At 47.0% G+C, this 20033-nt stretch overlaps 2 protein-coding genes across 3 annotated transcripts in view; both read right to left on the minus strand.

The window, feature by feature from the left end:
* cnstb (consortin, connexin sorting protein b) overlaps positions 1-5526 on the minus strand; it is a 63573-nt gene extending 58047 nt beyond the window's left edge. The window contains exon 1 of one of the 2 annotated variants that reach the window (XM_084315403.1): positions 5412-5526. The gene's annotated coding sequence lies outside the window, so the exon portion shown is untranslated. The remainder of the gene's footprint in view (positions 1-5411) is intronic. The other variant, XM_084315404.1, reaches the window with a different exon arrangement.
* A 7340-nt stretch (positions 5527-12866) lies between these two features.
* The window catches only part of kif26bb (kinesin family member 26Bb), a gene marked incomplete at both ends in the record, with an annotated part of 127822 nt that continues 120655 nt past the window's right edge, over positions 12867-20033 (minus strand). The window contains one exon of the mRNA XM_084314202.1: positions 12867-13069. Coding sequence (XP_084170328.1) covers positions 12867-13069 — 203 coding nt within the window. The remainder of the gene's footprint in view (positions 13070-20033) is intronic.

The following is a 20033-nucleotide window of genomic DNA, read 5'->3' on the forward strand; positions in this document are numbered from 1 at the left end:
ACTAGTCTGTACTGTAGAATAGAAAGACATTAATAACAGACAATGATGGCGTTACATCACCAGCAGCCACTGTTTACCCTCTCATTGTGTTCAGCAGCAACCAACCAATCACAGCGAGGAACATGCCACCACTCCAGTCTGCACTAACCTCGTTCCCAGCTTTATCTCGAGAGATAAAGCCTGGTAAAGCACTACGGCCGAAAGTGTGAATCGGGTAGGAAGTCCCGCCCCTGAAATCACGACAGGTGCTCGTGAAAATGCACTCCCCCCGAATCCTGTCTGCAAACAAGCTAGAACGTCCCGGTCATGTAGCAAATTCTTAAGGCAAAGCCGTTGCAGTGGCTTAAACGAGGAAATATTGTGCACGTTTCTATAATTGTTTTGTTGAAAATGTCCGCTGATAACTCCATTGTCTTGTTTTCGAGATGTACGAGCGTCTGCTTGTTGTTTGTTTCACTGGGGACTATAAACAGAACTGGGGGTGCCCGGAAACCGGAAAGCCTGTAGCCGGTATTTCTGTATTTCCGATTCACACTTTAGGAGGCATAGCTTTACCAGCCTAAGTCTGCACAGATCATAATTGAATCCAATTCCTCCCCAGAAACACACGCACAGAAGTATACATCAATGTCTGAGAGTTTGTGTCTGTGAGTTTATAGAAACCGTTTTGTTGTTAGCCTCGAGCTCTGAACAATATATATATATATATATTTTTTTTTTAAGATTTGTTTTTTGGCATTTTACTGCTTTATTTCGGACAGGCCCGACAGAGAGGTTGGATCCGGGAGTCGAACCCGGGACGTCCGCGTTGCTCTGAACAATATTTAATGGGATGTGTGATGAAGCAAATAGCTCCTCCTAGCATCCTATCCATTACTTTTACTAAAAAATATAGAATCAAACCATTAGTTTGGGGTCACTGAAAAAAAAATTTTTCAGACCACGAAGAGGGAGTTGGGGAGTGGGAACACTGGAATCCTCCCTTAGAGTATTAGAGAGCGAAGGCGGTGTCCCACTCCAGGAAAACCGTGACAGGTGGTGACGGCTGGCACGTCGTCTCACGGCGGAGACGCGGCAGGTGATGGTAGCAACAAGAAGAGTGGAGGGGAGTCTGCAATACAAGTACTCTCCCGAGCTGATCGCAAACTCCCAACAGGTGCGTGAAGGTGAAAAAACGGCACGCCCCCTCGTTAGGCTGCGTGCAGGATTCCTCACAGTACCCCCCCCCCCCCCCCCCCCCCCCCCTCCACGGGAGCCACCTGGCGACCAGCCAGGCCCGCAGGGGCGGGAACGCAGGGGGGAAAAAAATCTCAGAAAGGCACCAGGGAACTGGCCTTGCTAGCTGAAAGACAGTCCTAGCTGTGGGGAGGCTACACATGGGTTAGCTTACAGGGGCTGTCTCACATACACTGTCTGTGCCGGCTGGGGTCGTCGACTGGTCGGGTCGTCCTGTTATGGTTTGAAACCGACCCCAATAGCACAACACAAGACAGGTATGAGAGTTAGCCAAAAACAGGGCATTATTTATTTAATACAAAAAAGCGGCACTCAGCCTTTAAGGGGGTAAAAACATAGAACGTCCATGAACACAAAAAAGGCGGCACTGTGCCTTTAACGGGCGAACAGGCTGGGAGAAAGTAACGGGATCTTCTTCGTCCCTACAACCGAGTAGGGCTCTGCGGCTCGGCTCTGCCAAGGAATCCTCCTCCTCCAGACCAGCCGCTGCCCACGGGCAATGCAGCACACAGGGGGTCCGAGGGGAACGGGATGAGAACACGCCATCCTCCCGTGGAGTAATAGGGAGCGATGGCGAGCCTCACCCAAGGAACCAGGACCACGAAGAGGGAGTTGGGAAGTAGCCGGCTTGACGTCTGGAGTGGGAACACTGGAATCCTCCCGTAGAGTATTAGAGAGCGAAGGCGGTGTCCCACTCCAGGAAAACGGCGACAGGTGGTGACGGCTGGCACGTCGTCTCACGCCGGAGACGCGGCAGGTGATGGTAGCAACAAGAACGACCCGACCAGGAGTGGAGGGGAGTCTGCAATACAAGTACTCTCCCGAGCTGATCGCAAACTCCCAACAGGTGCGTGAAGATGAAAAAACGGCACGCCCCCTCGTTAGGCTGCGTGCAGGATTCCTCACAGTTACATTTATATTACATAATGTGGTGTGGAAATTCTAGGTGAAAACAAGTAAATATGGTAAAGATTTTACACTGTGTACCTTCACTGTCTGCCTCCACCTTGTTTCGTTTATATTTTTCAAGATAAACATGATTTATTCCATTCATGTCTTGATTATAATTTATAATTTTTTCTTCACATTTTATCACAAAAAAACCAATAGAACTTTATTTTTTTAAATCTTTTTCCCCCTTCTTTTTCCGTTTTTCTCCCATCCCAATGTTAGTCATTACGCCAATTCCCAATCCCCCCCTTCCTGGTCGTTGCGCACTCTACCCCCTACCGTCGGTCCGGGAGGGCGGAGACTATCACATGCTTCCTCCGACACATGTGTACCCAGCCCACCGCTTCTTTTCACCCGGCAGCGCGGACTCTCACTGGGAGAATGTAATGTGTGGAAGGTCACACTACCTCTCCCAGATCCTTCCCTTGCTGTGCAGGCGCCCCGACCGAACTGTAGGAGTCGCTGTTTACAACGACCAGGACCCACCCACGCCGGCTTCCCACCCACTAACACTGCCAATTGTGTTAGTATGGACGGTCGGCCAAGCCGGAGGCACCACAGCCGGATTCGATCCCACTGGCTTTGTGGTGGTAGACAGATGCTTAGTCCGCTGTGCTACCCGACCGCCCAAAAAACAAATAGAACTTTAATTGATAAATGTGATCTAGCAGAGGTAAATAGCAACTATTTGCTATTTAACGCTTGTAATTGAGTTAAAGTTAACATGTGTTGAGTATTTTGTACATAAAATGTTATGCCTTTATTGCCAATTATTCCAATAATTGGGTGAGTAAAAAAAACACAAACACCCACACAAGGGTTAAAGTTGAATCCGGGCTCGGTGTACCTTCAGTTAAGTTGTTTGTCACATGTCACTTCTGGCTCTAAAACAGGCTAATAATAATATGTTATTTCACAACCATTACAGCAAAATCGTTTTTAAAGCCACAGTGAATAGGAAGCCCAGCTACAGAGATGACATGACACAGGCTGGAGGCCGTTCACACGCTACATAAATACCACTTCCACTTCATAAAACCTATGTTTTCAGCGTGAATGGTCACAGGGCATGTGGCTTGCTGTTCTAACATGTCGCCACTCATGTGATTGCTGCAGATTCTGCAACAGGGAATGTTACACAGAGCAGCGCTGGACGCTGAGAGAAGTGACTCTGACTCGGAGAGGATGGGTTCCATAAAATCTGAATAATGTAGAGCTGGAACTACTAATGTATTGTGATGCCATTTGAAAGCAGTTCCCACTGACATCCGCATGGATGCCCATTCTATTCATTGAAATTCTATGATTTCTTTCATTCTTTCAAGCCTTTATCAAGCTTAATGTCTATCTATAAATACTAGAGACGTAAAGATTCAGTGCAATGAAAAGTGTTGCATTTTCTTACAGAAAGTATGTTAAAATATTAGAACTGTTGTTGTTGTTATTGTTGTTATATATATATATATATATTATATATATATATATATATATAATTAAATTATGACTAAACCCCTTTGATCTCTATTCCTGGATAGTACAGATTCAAACCCTTTCAGATTAACCAATCTGTTTCCCTGAAAAAATTGCATAATCTACACGGTTTACCCTGATTGGGCAGCAGGGCCCCAGATTGACAAAGCAATCGCACCCTGGTTTGACAAAGTGCCAATATGGATAATTGATGCGCGAGGGAAATCCTTGAAAGGTCACATCACCAACACACAACATGCAGGTCACATCACCAACACACAACATACAGGTGTTCACTGACCAAGTCTTCCACCCTGTAGAAGAAATCTTGCTCCTGAAATAAACAAAGTAATGTAAATCTCCAGTGTCTAGTAACGCTAGTTGAACTGTGTCTGGTGAGTTTTGGCGTTCTATAATACTTCCATGATGGGCACGGTGGCAAGCTTCCCATCTGATGCACAAATTTACCTAAAACATTATATTTACATTGGCTTCCTGTGATTCTGGGTGAGGTTGAATAAATCATATACATCATATCTCCAGAATCTTCATAATTTACTGTTTTATTCAGAATATGGTGTGTGTATGTGTGCATGTTTGAGAGAGAGACAGAGAGAGAGAAAGAGAGAATTTCATGAGAGCAGATACACATTTGATTTGCGTGTCAGAGAGGTATGTTTGTACAGTATATGTCCAAAGCCCATGTTATATTCTGCTGTAAATGCTGGGGGGGTTGTTAGGATGCGATAAGGGCCACCTAAACCTTAAGGCCGCCTATGAGTCAGTCTGTTCGTTGTCAGTAGTTTTAACAAAAAATATCAATTAGCTAATAGTCCACAAACAAACTAATGAAACTAGTTTGTTACAATTTAGTACATTTTTGTTGTTCAAAAACATCCACAGCAACTGTGACAATTTATTTATCACCTGCTAGCACAGTTTAGCCAATGTTATAGCAACTGACATCAAACTGAGCTCTTGAATTTGTTTACATTTGAAATCTTCATGTATGATACTGACTAATATAACTATGGTACTGATACTATGGTACTTGACATCTCCGTTCAATGAACAGAAGGTCACACCCCCTCAACATACGTACTGAGAGTTGGCTGTGCTCACAGAGGGCCGGTGCACTAAAACAAATCAAATGATACTGTAGATTTTAAGCAGAAATATTACACTGCTGACATTAACATTCCACAATACGCCTTTTCTGACACTGAATTAACATGAGTGCACTGGGCCTAAATTGTGGGGTGTTTTCTATTCCTCTAATCTAGTACAAACTCACTCACGCACGCACACACACACACACACACACACACACACACACACTCTCTCTCTCTCTCTCTCTCTCTCTCTCTCTCTCTCTCTCTCTCTCTCTCTCTCTCTCTCTCTCTCAGTGACAGCTGAGCTGGGGCGCTTGCAGCCGATGTTGCTGAAAGAAGCACCATGATCTCAAGCTGAACTAAATGGCATCTTCTCTGTAGCCTACATTCGTGTTTCATGACTTCCAGCACCTTGCGAATCATGGAGCCTAATAACCAGCTGCATAACATTCCTTGTCCACCCACCCGTAATTTTTTTTTATAATATGCATTGATGAATTAGAACTGTACTAGGAGCAGCTGTGATAAAACGGCAATCAGAACACATCAGTCATGTTCTACCCGACTGTATCTAAAATATAACTGATATTACGTTGTTATTAAAACGGAATAGCCGCATAACATACAGATACATTTACGTACCCACACACATACTCCTCCCAGATGAGGTCTTGCCCGGTTCTCCGCTTGACAACAGCGTTGACATCAACGCCCAGAGACACCGTCGGTCTGTACCTGGCGCCGCGGTGTGTAATCGGTTCATTTCAGACTAAAAGTAAAACCTCGATGTGTCGTCAACCCGTGTCAGGGATGCTCCCTGAGGCTCCATGGTTGTTTACGACCTAATCCGGGCATTTTCGATTTCCCCTCATTGCAAAAAATGTATACCTTAATTATTATTTTTTTTACAACCTGTGCAATAGTGCCATCTTCTGGCAGTGTTCATAATGGCCCTTGCCATTTCAAGTAATGTTATAATAGGCCTATATGCATGGAATAACACAGACGTTCAAATGACCTTATGTAATACAAAAAAACGGATGCATAACTCAGTAATATGTCTATATAGGCTCGTCTGATTATTGTGTTTGTATCTAGTAAGCCGAATCTATACAAACTGAATGCTGTTTTATATCTGTCAGGGCTGCCAGGCCTATGAAGAGGCTTCTTCATCATCAACATCCAGGAGCATACATATACAGGGGGTGTGGGGATTGCAACATGGTGTTATGGGGCTTAAAGAGAGACCCTTCCTAAGAATAAGATACACCCACAATACTACACACTACATAACAGACAACGCACTTAAGGTGCGTACATAAAATGATCAATAATCAGTCAATTAAAAGGAGTGCCTGCACCCGGGCCCAGCCTGACGTAATCTGACGAAACATGAGGTGAACAGAACACACTACCCTTTGCTGTGTTTCTATATCAGTTAATATATTCAACATTGTGAAATTGTAAGCATTATTGGTTCAGCTAGATCAATACTAAGATTATAAGAGTCACCTCACTACGGCGTCACTGTACAGTCAGAAAATATTACATAAGTGTATTGTAGAAATGCAAAAGTTGTTTCCATGCAATGCAAATATATTCAGTGATGTATTCATCCATACCATTCAGCGACTTCGGGTTCTTGAGAAGCGCTATACAAATAAAATGAATAATTATTATTTATACCCTGCCTGTGCCCTCCTTTATGTGTTTGTGTAATCTTGACACCCCCCCAGCCAAACTGGAATAGTCACATAGTAGGGCTCGGACCGAGTCCAATGACGAAGAACTGGCCATATATATGAGTATGTATATATAAGTGTGTGTGTAATGAGTCTGACGTTATAATAGGTCTATACCTTCAGCGCTGAACTCTCACTGACCTCGTTACCTCTTTCTCTGTCCCTCTCACTCGCTCACACACACATACACTACACGTACACACACACTCACTGACTCACACATGCACTCAATGACTCACTGACTCACACACAGCGGGTGACATTGTGAAACTGTGACTAACAAGCAATATGATGAGGAGGAACATAGTCATCTTTATTTCTGAAGGTCAAAGGATGTGCTATCTGTGTCTTCTGGACTACAGAGAAATATTAAATATTAATTTACAAACAGGTATACATACTGATTTAATAAGAGGATTCACTACTAAACAAACATCCACTCTGTGTGTGAGTGTGTGTGTGTGTGTGTGTGTGTGTGTGTGTGTGTGTGTGTGTGTGTGTGTGTGTGTGTGTGTGTGTGTGTGTGTGTGTGTGTGTGTGTGTGTGTGTGTGTGTGTGTGTGTGTGTGTGCGTGTGTGTGTGTGTGTGTGTGTGCGTGCGTGCGTGCGTGCGTGCGTGCGTGCGTGCGTGCGTGCGTGCGTGCGTGTGTGTGTGTGCAGCGTGGTGCTTCTGGATAGTGTAGAGGTAAAAGCACTTGCCTACCACGCAGAGACCCATGCAGGCTCAATTCCCGGTAGCAGTACCTCAAGCTTGCTTTCCAACGAACAACAACAACTTTGTTTGTCCAGCTGTGATTGTAGGATCAAGAAAAGAGCGAGGGGTTTGAGATAGGTCAATTGGCAGTGTTCACGGATGGGAAGCCGGTGGGGTGTGAATCCTGGTCGTTGCAATAGTGACTCCTACAGGGTGTCAGGGTGCCTGATCAGCAGGGAGGGGATCTGGGGGAGATAGCATGAACCTTGGTGCAGGTTACGCTCCAAGTGAAACTTGTTGTCAGGTGAAAAGAAGCACCTAGCGACTCCACATGTATCAGGGGAGGTATGTGGTAGTCTATTCCCTCCCCAGACCAACATTGGAGGCATTTGGTAGTCTACACCCTCCCCAGACTGACAGAGGAGACATTTGGTAGTCTACACCCTCCCCAGACTGACAGAGGAGACATGTGGTAGTCTACACCCTCCCCAGACTGACAGAGGAGACATTTGGTAGTCTACACCCTCCCCAGACTGACAGAGGAGACATGTGGTAGTCTACACCCTCCCCAGACTGACAGAGTAGACATGTGGTATAGTCTACACACCCTCCTCAGACCGACAGAGGATAGTGCAATGACCAGGACCGTGACACTGACACACATAGGGAATTGGCATAATGACTAAATAAAAATAATAATAATAATAATAAAAGTAGACGGTTTTGTTGGCAGTAGAGGTTTAAATGTTTTGGACACTTCTTGTACATGTGTGCCTGGTTACTACATTGTGTGTGGCTTTTCAGTAAACAAGCCCAGGTAAGTGGCTGTGCGATAGGTAGCCATCGCTTTGAATCAGCTTCACTGACTCAGAACAGGTGAGAACCCACAAGCACGACACAGAAACAATCAGGTGCAAATTCAAAGTTCACAAAGTTTATTCCTAGTCAGCAGGCATGGGGTCGGAACCAGGAAATCAACCAGGGAGGCCAAACCTTACTGACAGGGATTAGGCAGAGAATCAGAGTTGAATGGAATCAAGCTGATGTTCAAACGGGAAGGTTTAGGAACAAAAGGTGTGAAAGTGTCATGTGCTGCAAAAGACAAGGAGCAGGTGGAACTGGTATTAATGCTGATGAGGGAATGAAGAACAGCTGGGGTTTGAGTGGTAGGATATAGAGTAGTGTAGAATAGTGATTATCATGTGCATAATCATCTAGCTCCAAAATCAATTTCAGTAGGTGGCGGTAATGCACCAACACGTTAGTGCCAACCGCCAATAAAGATTAGAAGAAGAAGAAGAAGAAGAAGAAGAAGAAGAAGAAGAAGAAGAAGAAGAACAGCTGGGCAGGGCAGAGTCAGATGGTGGAGTATATGTACATGCTTACCAACTGTTTCGCCTGTTTTATAGCAACTATCACCGACATCTAAGAAGGGAGATCCCCCCTTGAACGGCCCTTCTAAGGTTTCTCCCCTCCACATTGCCTGTGGTGCTTTTTTCCTATTGCTAGGTTTTCTGTGTGTTTTCCTTACCTTCGCGTGGGCTATGTCTGGGAGTGTTGCATTCATTTATTACTTTACATTTTATTTTGGATTTCATGGTGTTTTTGTTTTGTTCTTGATTTATTGTGATGTTTCTTCTTGACTTGTTTAAAGAAGACATGTCCGGCCCATGGGGACATTAACATGTGTTGTCGGAGGGCGGCTAAGTGGCGCAGTGGGCAAGGTGCTCGCCACTAATGCAGGAGATGCTGGGTTCGAGCCCAGCTCTCGGCATTGCTACCAGCTTGGCTGGTCGTTCATACTAACGCAATTGGCAGTGTTAGGGGTGGGAAGCTGGAGGGTGGGGATCGGACTCCTACAGGTCGGTTGGTGCGCCTGCGCAGCAGAATCAGGAAGAGACGGGGGCGGCGTGTCTCTCCCACGCAGACCCTCGCCACTGAGAGATCGCGCTGTGCTGGTGAAAAGATGCGACGGCTGCCTCCTCGTGTACCGGAGGGGACACGTGATGCAAGGCTTCATCCACATTGCAGCCGGCTTGTGGGAGGCATGGCCTAACAGCGTCCGAGACAGGGGAGGGTAGAATTGGACAATACGAAATTGGGATAGGAGCAAAATAGAAAATGGGAGAAAAAGTAGATTAAAAAAAAAACATGTGTTGTCGGAGGCAGGCAGAGAATAAATGAATGAACGAATGAACAAATAAATAAATAAAGGGAGATCAGGAAGGATTCATGACAGAATCTGACTCTTATGTATAATAACAGAATGTGTGTGGGTGAGTAAGAGAAAGACTATGGTGTATGTTTCAATGCTTATGATCCATTAACTGTACAAAACCTTTTATTGCTACGCGTCAGTGCATCACTCTATAGTAGACAATTCAGAATTCAGCACCAAGGCTTGCAGTGGGAACGTAGCCTATGAGAGAAGAACAAGTGGAGCTTTTCGTTATCCAGTATCGTCCTCTCTGTGTTGCTCTTTATTGATTTATGAAAGGTGATTTCACAGTTGTTCTATAGGACTTAAGAGTCACATCATACAAACATGTCTTCACATCACATCACAAATCAAATAGTCCATTTAATGGACCAATTCATCAAATCGCTTTCCCCCAAATTGTCCTGCTAAGGAAGTGCAATGTGCAAAATGTGATCATGCAAAATGGCCACATTTGCTTGTAGTATTTAGTCCAGTGACTATTTGTGATGAATACTGTTGTAATGCCAGAGATGTGCCGATAATTTCCCAGGAAATAAGTCACACAACATGCAATAGAAATCATTACAAATGACAAATGAATGATACATGTCTTAGATGAATATGGCTGAACCTAATGGCTGATTAACTGGCTAATTAAAGTGGCGGGGCGGCCCTACAAGGGAAATAAAGACAGTATTATACAGGATGCTCTTCATACTGTAATGGGTGGAGTTGGGGGGGCTTGACCTCACGCTTAGCCAAGTTACAACACTGTCAAGAGGGATGTCACGGCTGGTGGGACAGAAAGCAGGCTTTAACAGACACCACAACACTATACCAAACCAGAGCCACAACACTATACCAAACCAGAGCCACCACACTATACCAAACCAGAGCCGACACACCGCTCTGATGCCTGTTAGCACTCCACCAAAATACAAAGCTGATTTATTTTGGACATAATCTCACACATATCGAACAACTCTTTGGCATCGTTTTGCACACAGTTTGCACACATAGTTTGACAGTTATTGAGAGTAAATGATTTTGAGTATGGCCACCATGAGTGATGTCATCGGGATAATGAATCCTTGTGTTGTGTTAATTACAGCTCAATTAAATGATAAAGTAGCAGAGTCCCTATAAGGTTGGACACAAATTGCTATTCTTTTTCATCTACATCATTTCCATGGTGCTGTGATTAACACAACATTCAATGTCCCCAGATGACATCACTGGTGGTGGCCATATTCAAACGAATTTACTCTCAATAACTGTCAAACTAAATTAATGTGTGCAAAAGTGTTTAGAGTGTTTGGATGTGCGTGAGATTATGTGCAAAATAAATCAGCAGTTTTTTTGTGAAGTTCCTCTTGAAGTCTATCCTACTTCTAACACTCAAATGCTCAGTGTGGCTGGGGCTCAAACTCTGACACCCCGACCAAAGATATTATCCACTGCGCAAAGTAGAATCGTGGAAGTTAGCTAAACCCTTCATTACCACGCAGTGTGCAGCGCGGTGGGATGGCCGTCTTGTAACCTGGAAGCTCACAGGTTCAAGCCCCCATGACAGCTAATGTGCCTATACTGGGTCTAGGTTCCCTTGAGCAATTCGCGGAAGCCCTACCATCACCTGCAGGTGGCAGACCTTACGCTCTGAGTCTGACCTCTGGGTAATGGCGTATAAATGCATGTTTTTCCCAGGGGAATATAAGGATCCTGTTCTAACAGTGTCATGTCTTTTGTGCTTTAATAGTGTCATGTACTGTATGTCTCTTGTCCCCTGTTTTGTCTTGGATGTGTATACTGTAAGTGCAGCTGTTTGCCGTATTCATGCCTTGAATTGCCCCTTGTGGGACTAATAACATTTTTTGAATTGAATTGAATTGAATTGAATTGAATTGAATTGAATTGAATTGAATTGAATTGAAGAAATAAATCTGTAATTACACTGGGTGTAATATGGCGATAGGAGTGATTCAAATCAAATAAAAATGTATGGACTGGAACGGCTGCATATCTATGGTGCTTCTCCAGCACAGGCTACTACTCAAAGCGTTTCACATTGGAATGACATTTATCAGTATGGGGGGGGGGGGGGGGGGGGGGCAGTGGGAATTGAACCCCTAACCCTGGCAGTGTTAGAGCCTTGCTCAGAGCGTCTAGCGGCGGTGGCGACGTTTGCCTTGCTTTGATCCCACCATTCTACACATCTTGACGGCCATCAGGCTAAAGGTGGGCATTAACCCTTTCACTGCCACACTACAGAAGGTTAACTTTTCACTACAGTACCACACTACAGACGGTTAACCTGAAAGGGTGAAAGGGTTAACCTTCTGTAGTGTGGTAGTGAAAGGGCTAACCCTTTGTCGTGTGGCAGTGAAAGAGTTAACCCTTTGGTAGTGTGGTAGTGAAAGGGTTAATGGTATACTTAGTGTTCCAGCGCCCTCTTCTGCATCACTACCCCTCAACGTGCTCAGACTCCCATGAGGCCTTGCTGCTCTTCTGCATCACTACCCCTCAACGTGCTCAGACTCCCATGAGGCCTTGCTGCTCTTCTGCATCACTACCCCTCAACGTGCTCAGACTCCCATGAGGCCTTGCTGCTCTTCTGCATCACTACCCCTCTCAACGTGCTCAGACTCCCATGAGGCCTTGCTGCTCTTCTGCATCACTACCCCTCTCAACGTGCTCAGACTCCCATGAGGCCTTGCTGCTCTTCTGCATTACTACCCCTCTCAACGTGCTCAGACTCCCATGAAGCCTTGCTGCTCTTCTGCATCACTACCCCTCTCAACGTGCTCAGACTCCCATGAGGCCTTGCTGCTCTTCTGCATCACTACCCCTCTCAACGTGCTCAGACTCCCATGAGGCCTTGCTGCTCTTCTGCATCACTACCCCTCTCAACGTGCTCAGACTCCCATGAGGCCTTGCTGCTCTTCTGCATTACTACCCCTCTCAACGTGCTCAGACTCCCATGAGGCCTTGCTGCTCTTCTGCATCACTACCCCTCTCAACGTGCTCAGACTCCCATGAGGCCTTGCTGCTCTTCTGCATCACTACCCCTCTCAACGTGCTCAGACTCCCATGAAGCCTTGCTGCTCTTCTGCATCACTACCCCTCTCAACGTGCTCAGACTCCCATGAGGCCTTGCTGCTCTTCTGCATCACTACCCCTCTCAACGTGCTCAGACTCCCATGAGGCCTTGCTGCTCTTCTGCATCACTACCCCTCTCAACGTGCTCAGACTCCCATGAGGCCTTGCTGCTCTTCTGCATCACTACCCCTCTCAACGTGCTCAGACTCCCATGAGGCCTTGCTGCTCTTCTGCATCACTACCCCTCTCAATGTGCTCAGACTCCCATGAGGCCTTGCTGCTCTTCTGCATTACTATCCCTCTCAACGTGCTCAGACTCCCATGAGGCCTTGCTGCTCTTCTGCATCACTACCCCTCTCAACGTGCTCAGATTCCCATGAGGCCTTGCTGCTGCTCCGACATGGTCCTCCGCCGCCTCTTCAGGCGCCTCTTGGTGGAGAAGTCGAAGCTGGTGACCATCATGACGTTGGCCTTGCAGAGGTTGACCTTGCTCTCCAGCCGTGCCGTCACCACCTCCAGCGCCTCCAGGTGCTCCAGTGAGTCCACCTCAAACGTCTGCCACAGATCAACTGCAGAAGAAGAAAATAAAAAAGAATGATGTTGATGATCACAATAAAATAACAAAAGTTACTTATGGATTGATTGATTGATTGATTGATTGATTGATTGATTGATTGATTGATGATTGGTTGGTTGGTTGATGGGTTGGTTGATGGATTGGTTGATTGATTGGTTGAATGATTGATCGATTGATTGATCGATTAATTTATTGATTGATTGAGTGAGTGAGCCATGTCAACTTTGTATTGAAAGTTACATAATCAACATAATGACACACTTTGAGTGCCAACGACGCTATATGTCGTTAGTTCATGCCGACCGTTGAATGCCAGCGACGACATATACTGTAGCGTTTTTTTGTCGTTTTTTTTATTATTAGCGATTTGAATTCATAGTTCATCAATCTAGTCTCACGTTAGTGCTGCAAACTCTCTCTGAGCTCCATTGGGAAAATACCGCCCCCTATCGTCTCTCCCTGTTGTACTGCAACCCATTGGATTAGACTGATGGGGGGGAAATCCAGTTTCCTCATTTTACTTCTCCGGCAAGCCATCCGAAGAGATCCAAGTAATTGCAGAGCCGCAAAACAGCATGGAATACATATTTCCAGTACCCAGCGCTGAATCAATAAACGCAATCGATATTTGGAATGGCGATCAGGAATTGGAATAATCTTTTTGGAGAACATCTGATCTGAGGTAAGGAATCTATTTGACCAGTCTTAGGATAATCAGAGCTGTTTTCACAGAGATATTAGCGTGTGCCATATGTGTGTGTGTGTGTGTGTGTGTGTGTGTGTGTGCGCTGATCAGGAAATGAGAGAATAGATTTTCAGCTCGCTTCTCTAGCGTGCATAAGTACACATAACTATCGATAATCTAGCGTTTATTTGAAAACTATTCATAAATAGGCCGAAAAATTACAACGTTTTTTGTGTATTCCAGAATATTCCAGTAAAGGCAGTTTATCACAGAATCTTTATATTTTCCTGAAACTTTCAAGAAAACAAGGGTTTTTCAAAATGGTATAAAACGGAAATGAACCGAGTAAAAAACAATCAGTTTCGACAATGTTGACTGCAAACAAGTCATTGATAAGCGACGGCCAGATTAGACACATAGCCATAATTTAAGACATAGTTTATGCGTTCACAACGCTATCATTGAAGTGGGTGCTGGCATTCAACCATGTTTTGAGACGGGGACCCGTGGCATCCAAAGTGCGACAGTCTTTAACCCTTTCACTGCCGCACTACCAAAACTGTTAACCCTTTCACTGCGACAATACACAGCCGGTTCTGTTTCGTATTCGCTCTCGCTCGGCATCGCTCTCTGCACTATCTCGCATATGTGCACGCGCACTGAATAAAGACCACAAATGTACCTTTAATCCCAAATATTCGTCTGACCACACCCCTATCAGCTTACCCATATAAGCAGGGGTGGGGCCACCCACTCGCCTCCTTCTCGCTTTCACCACAAGGAAGAAGTGCCTCGGTAGATCCCCACACTTGACACCATGCTGGAAGAAAGGATTAGGAGCAGCTTTGGGAAACAAGGATACGTTGACATCATATCTTTATTTTCTCTCTCACTATTTTCGAGAAAATACGGCGATATTGTCTTCGTACTGGAGTGTCTGGAAGATGATGATCATTCTAAAAATCCTCCACCGGTTTTCGTATTGGGAGTTCGTGCCGCTACATGCTTTTCCAACTGCAGTCCTTGCTGTGTGCTGGTTGCGGTAAAGGCACAGCTGGGCTGTAGGACGCGCCGCTGTTGTGAGACGCGGTGGGTTCCTGGTTCTGGTGAGTTATGTTTGCTGGCAGGCTTCACTTGTCTGTTAGTGCTATGGGGGCTACTTGACAATGTTTATGAAAACCGGCCCCTGGCTAGGGTCCTTTGTTCAGTCTCCTAGACGACAGAAGACCTTGGTCTGAAGCCATTTTAGTTTAACTAGTGGGCCGCGACCATTAACACTGGTGATCCCTGTGTGTTCTGGACGAGTGGATATCTCTCTGTCCCGTGTTAAGCCCCTTCTTTCATATCCAAATGAGAGTATTCCTTCACGAGGAGATATGTGCATGGATGTGCGATAGCGGCAGATCCATGTTCAAGTCAGCTACACAGGCCAGTTTGGTATTGTGCTGATTCCGTCGGGTGTTGGTAAAATCACCGTTGTAAAGCAGTGTTGACATCTTGTTTCTCTTTTCTCTTAAAAAGTGAGGAGAGGTTCAGAACGGCGGCCTGTCTGGGTGAGTGTTATGTCATTGTATACATGTTCAGGTGATAGCTGCTTAGCTTACGGTTAGCCAGTCAGCTGTTAGCTGCTGCGTTAGCCTGCTGGGATCGCTGCATGGCCTACTTAGGTTGGGCCTACTGTTAGCCAGTCAGCTGTTAGCTGCGGCGCTAGCATGTCGTGATCACTAGGTAACGTTAGCTTGCTGCTATAGGCCAAGGCCTGGCGCGGGGTAGCTTCAGCTCCTCGCGCGCCGCCGCGAGCTCGCTTCTGGTCGCGTGCGCCGTTAGCTCGGCGTCTCGCGAGCAGGGGCAGTAGCGCCCGAACGGTTGGAGCGGCCGTTAGCTTAATGCTACTCTGTTGAACGTGCTTTGATTATAACATGTTTTACACTCTTGACTACGACGTCATCCTTGACAGGGGATGTTCGTCGACCCTGCCCTGAGCCTGGACGGGGATTGCGTCAACAAAGAGGACTGTAGCGACTGGTTGGAGCGATGACGCTGCCCAGTTCGAGCAACACAGGATCGGCTGTGTTGTCTACGGGGTCTTGAGTCTGCACTTCGCTGATCTACGTTCCGGGTAGGACAAGGTTTGACCAGACCTTATAACACGTCTTCTGGTTTTACTTTTCTAAATGTTTTGTGAATAACAATGTTTTCCCAAAACGTGTGTTGCTGCAATGCATTTAGGATACGACGCGAGTTATGTGTGAACTGTTTTTGTCACTGGCAGTTAGCTTCTCCGTGCAAATCGGGTTGTTGTTACAGATGTGAAAATGATCTGGTTGTTGTGTGAGAAACATCATGGTGTTTATATGTACCGTGTACTCACAACTAAGGTAACTAACCTATGAAGCTATGCTTAGTGACAAGTGAGTAAAATAATGTTCTTTTCTCAGCCTGTGATGACAATGAACAGTGTGTTCGCATATTAACAGGTTTTCCTGTTTTAACTGGCCGTATTAAGGGTAAAATAGGAGGATTGTGTTTCCCCCCGGTTCCCTGGGGACTTTTTCATCCTCCTATCAGACATGTTGTGCACTAAATTGTGTCTTTTGTGTGGTAGGGATGCGATGTAACCCTTAGCTTGATTGCTGAGGTTGTGCTAAAACTGCTGGAGAAACTTTATTTTCCTAAAAGAAAAGATTGTTTGGTCGCTGTCGTGTGTGCTTAGCAAGGCCTGTGGCCGATACTAATCGAGAATTATGTATTCTCTCATTATGAAAAACGGCGTTCCTCTGTAGAGTGTTTTTGCCATTTTTTGTAGGTGATGATGGGTTGTGTGTGTCATGTGACCTACAACTGGGTTGGACTGGCCACAGAAGCACATGTGTATGTTGGACCGGGGCTCTTAGAGAGCCCTCTCTATTCTGTGTTTTTTCCTTAGTAAAAATCAGATAGCAGGTTGGCTCATGCGCTGTGTGGAGCTGTCAAACGCTTCATAGAGCTGACTATGACTGTGTCATATTCTCTTTTTGTCATTACATCGTATCATGGGTGTGGGGTCGTAAAGGGGTGAACTGGTAACCTTTCCTCTCCCCCTTGTTTCTGTCGGTCAGGGGTACACCCCCTGTCCTTCAAGGTTCCTGTCACGTTGCGGTTCGGCACGTTACGGGGGGGGGGGGGGGGGGAGGGAGTTTCCTGGTCCCACGGCCTGGTATATTGGGCGTGTGCACCGCAGAAATTCCCCCGCCATAGAGTACGTCACCGTGCGCGTCTCTGTTGGTAGGACTTCCGTGTGCTGTTCAGGTCCATGTGATGGATCTGTTTCGGGGGGGTGGTCAGGGCTCCTCCTCACCAAGCGCCTTTTCGGGCCTTCTGTGAGTTCGGACTCCTCCTTTCCATGTGAGGGAGCCTCCATCAGAGTACAGAGCCTTCCTCCTCAGATTGTCAAAGTGAGTGGACCCTCTAGAAGGTGTCCTATTCTATTGTATATGTATTCGATTCAATTCGATTATTGAGTGTGTATGGGTTCAGTGCCTCTTCCCCGGAGAGCCCTAAAACCAATTTTTTACATGGCTCAAGGTGCAATATATTCTTTTCAATCTGTACAGCTCGCGTGGGAGGTCTCTCTGGGGATCCCGTCTCCTTCCTATGGGAGGGTGGTGGGATGTAAAAATGTGAAAAAATTTTACCCCCGGCTGTGTAGACTGGGATACATACTGTTGATGCTTCCTTCTTTTCTATTCAAAAAGTGTTGGAGTTAGGAAGTGTCACACCCCTCTTGTCGTTCCCCTGGGCGCCTTGGGGATTCAATGACAGGTCTAAATAGCCTGTTCATTGATGGGGGTGTGTCCCGACGCAATAGTGCTAGCTCGCTGTAAACAGGCGACTGACTGGCGCGCCTTGGTTGCTTGTGGTTAAAACGGCGTTTTTATAAAGCAACTGAGATGGGGGGTTTTTCCTCTTCCGACGACCAAATCCCACGACCTGGGTTGGTTTTCGACGGATTCTCGTTCATGTCTGGGGGATGATGACGGAATGGATCTGAACATATGTAGAGGGGTCTCACGCCCTTGGGGTGGGCCACCAGGCGCGGTTCGCCCGAACGTCTGGGTGGCGCCTTCTTTTCATGTTAAGATCGACACGCATATCTGCCCTTTCTCCTGGAGTAGGCATGTCGGCGTGGTTAGGGCACGGGACTGGTTCTGGTCACGCTGGTCCGGATCAGTTGAACCCGTTGTCCGCCGGGGATGCAGATCTGCTGTTCTGGTACCCTGAGGGACTTGGGCTTTTTTCAGGGGGAAAAATGCCAGGTCGGTCCGGGTGTCACAGGGTTAAGCGCTATTGAGACCCTGGTTGGGTACGTTTTTACTCAGCACTGTCGTAATGGCTTACGGCCATGCCATCCTGTACACGCTCGATCTCGTCGGATCTCGGCCGCTACACAGGTTGGTCCTGGTTAGTACTTGGTTGGGAGACCGCCTGGGAATACCAAGTACGGTGTGCTTAGGGGCTGGTTCTCCATTCTTTTTCGCTCCTCTCTCACGCATGGCGAAGAGGGGCCTGTGGGGGTGGTTTTTGACCTCCTCTGGTGACCCTGTGCTTCCCGTACCGCCAGGCCCGGTCCGAAGTAATGTTTCGTCGACCCGTAGGCCTGGGTTAACCCTTTTTTGAAAACTGAAACACTTGTACTGCGGTATAGCCGGTGTATACCCGCAGGTGTGTTTTGGAGTTTTTTCTTGAGGGGTTATAGGAACAACCACCGCATTGGGTAACACCAAGGTGGTTGATTCCCTGGTGTGTTGGAGCAGTGTCAACTCCCGGGTTCACCGTTTGAGGGTGCCCCTGCACGTTCATGACGTCTGCCAATCGTGTCAGCCTTCTCTGCCTCGACCCCTCTGGGTGGGGGTTTTTAAATGGAGGCTTGGTCATGCAACACCGCCAGCTTACGCTCCTTCCGCCGGGGCGGCTGTGTTCAGCTGTCCCCTCTGGCGCCTGTCTCGTCCGCAGTCTCCAGGCTAGGGTTAATAGCCTGTTGCCTGGTTTTTCCCCGGTGCGCTGCCTGCTTCCGTTGGTTAACCTTTTTTGTGTGCTTACGGCCATGCTGACTGCCTGTTGCAGGGTCAGTGTGCCAGGCGGTGTACTATTGGGGGGACGGGGCCCGCTCGGCTGAGGGGCCTTTGTCCGAATACGCTGGCGATGTGGGGGGCGGGGCACTACGTGCCCACCTGGTGGGGTCTTGATGCTGGCATCATGGACTTCTCCGGGCCCCCATTCCAGGGAGTCCAGTCCTTTTGGTGGGTCTGGGTCTTCCTTCGCGCTCCGCTGCTACGGCCTTGCCACGGGGTTGGGTTTGCCCTTGACCCCGTGATTCTGGGGGCAGTAACGAGGTTGTTCCTCCGTTCGTTCCCGGGTGGCATGCGGGTTGTGCGTGTGTGTAGTCGTGGGGTCAAGCCACGGTCTGCTCACCCTGTGCGTTGAGTTGCTTGAGTGCCTCTTCGCACGGTCGGGTCCGTCGCCCTCCCGTGAAGCCCCTAATAGGGGGGGTGCCCTCCATTAGGGTGGGTCGGGGGGGCTCGGCCCTCCCTGTTCTGATGGTTGTGGGGGGCTGTCAGCGGGGTGTATTTGTCGGCCGTTGGCTCTTGCTCGGCCTCCCTTGTGCAGAGAGCGATGCCGAGCGAGAGCGAATACGAAACAGAACGTTCTGTTAGTATAGCGACGCTCGGCATCCGACGCCGCTGCAGCCTTTGACCTCGCCTTGTGGCGAAAGCTTGGGAAGGAGGCGAGTGGGTGGCCCCACCCCTGCTTATATGGGTAAGCTGATAGGGGTGTGGTCAGACGAATATTTGGGATTAAAGGTACATTTGTGGTCTTTATTCAGTGCGCGTGCACATATGCGAGATAGTGCAGAGAGCGATGCCGAGCGTCGCTATACTAACAGAACTTGGTTATAGTCATAACCTAACGTTAACCCTTTCACTGCCACACGACAGAAGGTTAACCCTTTACTATCACACAACCGACAGCGATTCATAAACATCAATTCATGCTGATGTCAGATGTTATGTCATGTTAACAACAGTGTTATGTGAGCCTCGTGGACACCAAATAGTCGTTCTTTTTAATGCATCATTTTGCAGAAAGATCACACAGTAGCCAGTAACATGATAGTCCAGACCAAGCACCAATAACAACACCCTAACCCTGATGACTAGAAGACTGCAGACCTCTGCCAAGGCCTAACAATTCCCCTGCGTTCCCGTTACATGCAACATTTTACTGGGTAGAT

This window comes from Notolepis coatsorum, assembly GCF_963971535.1.
Source record: "Notolepis coatsorum genome assembly, chromosome: 5".
In the NCBI taxonomy this organism is placed as follows: domain Eukaryota; kingdom Metazoa; phylum Chordata; class Actinopteri; order Aulopiformes; family Paralepididae; genus Notolepis; species Notolepis coatsorum.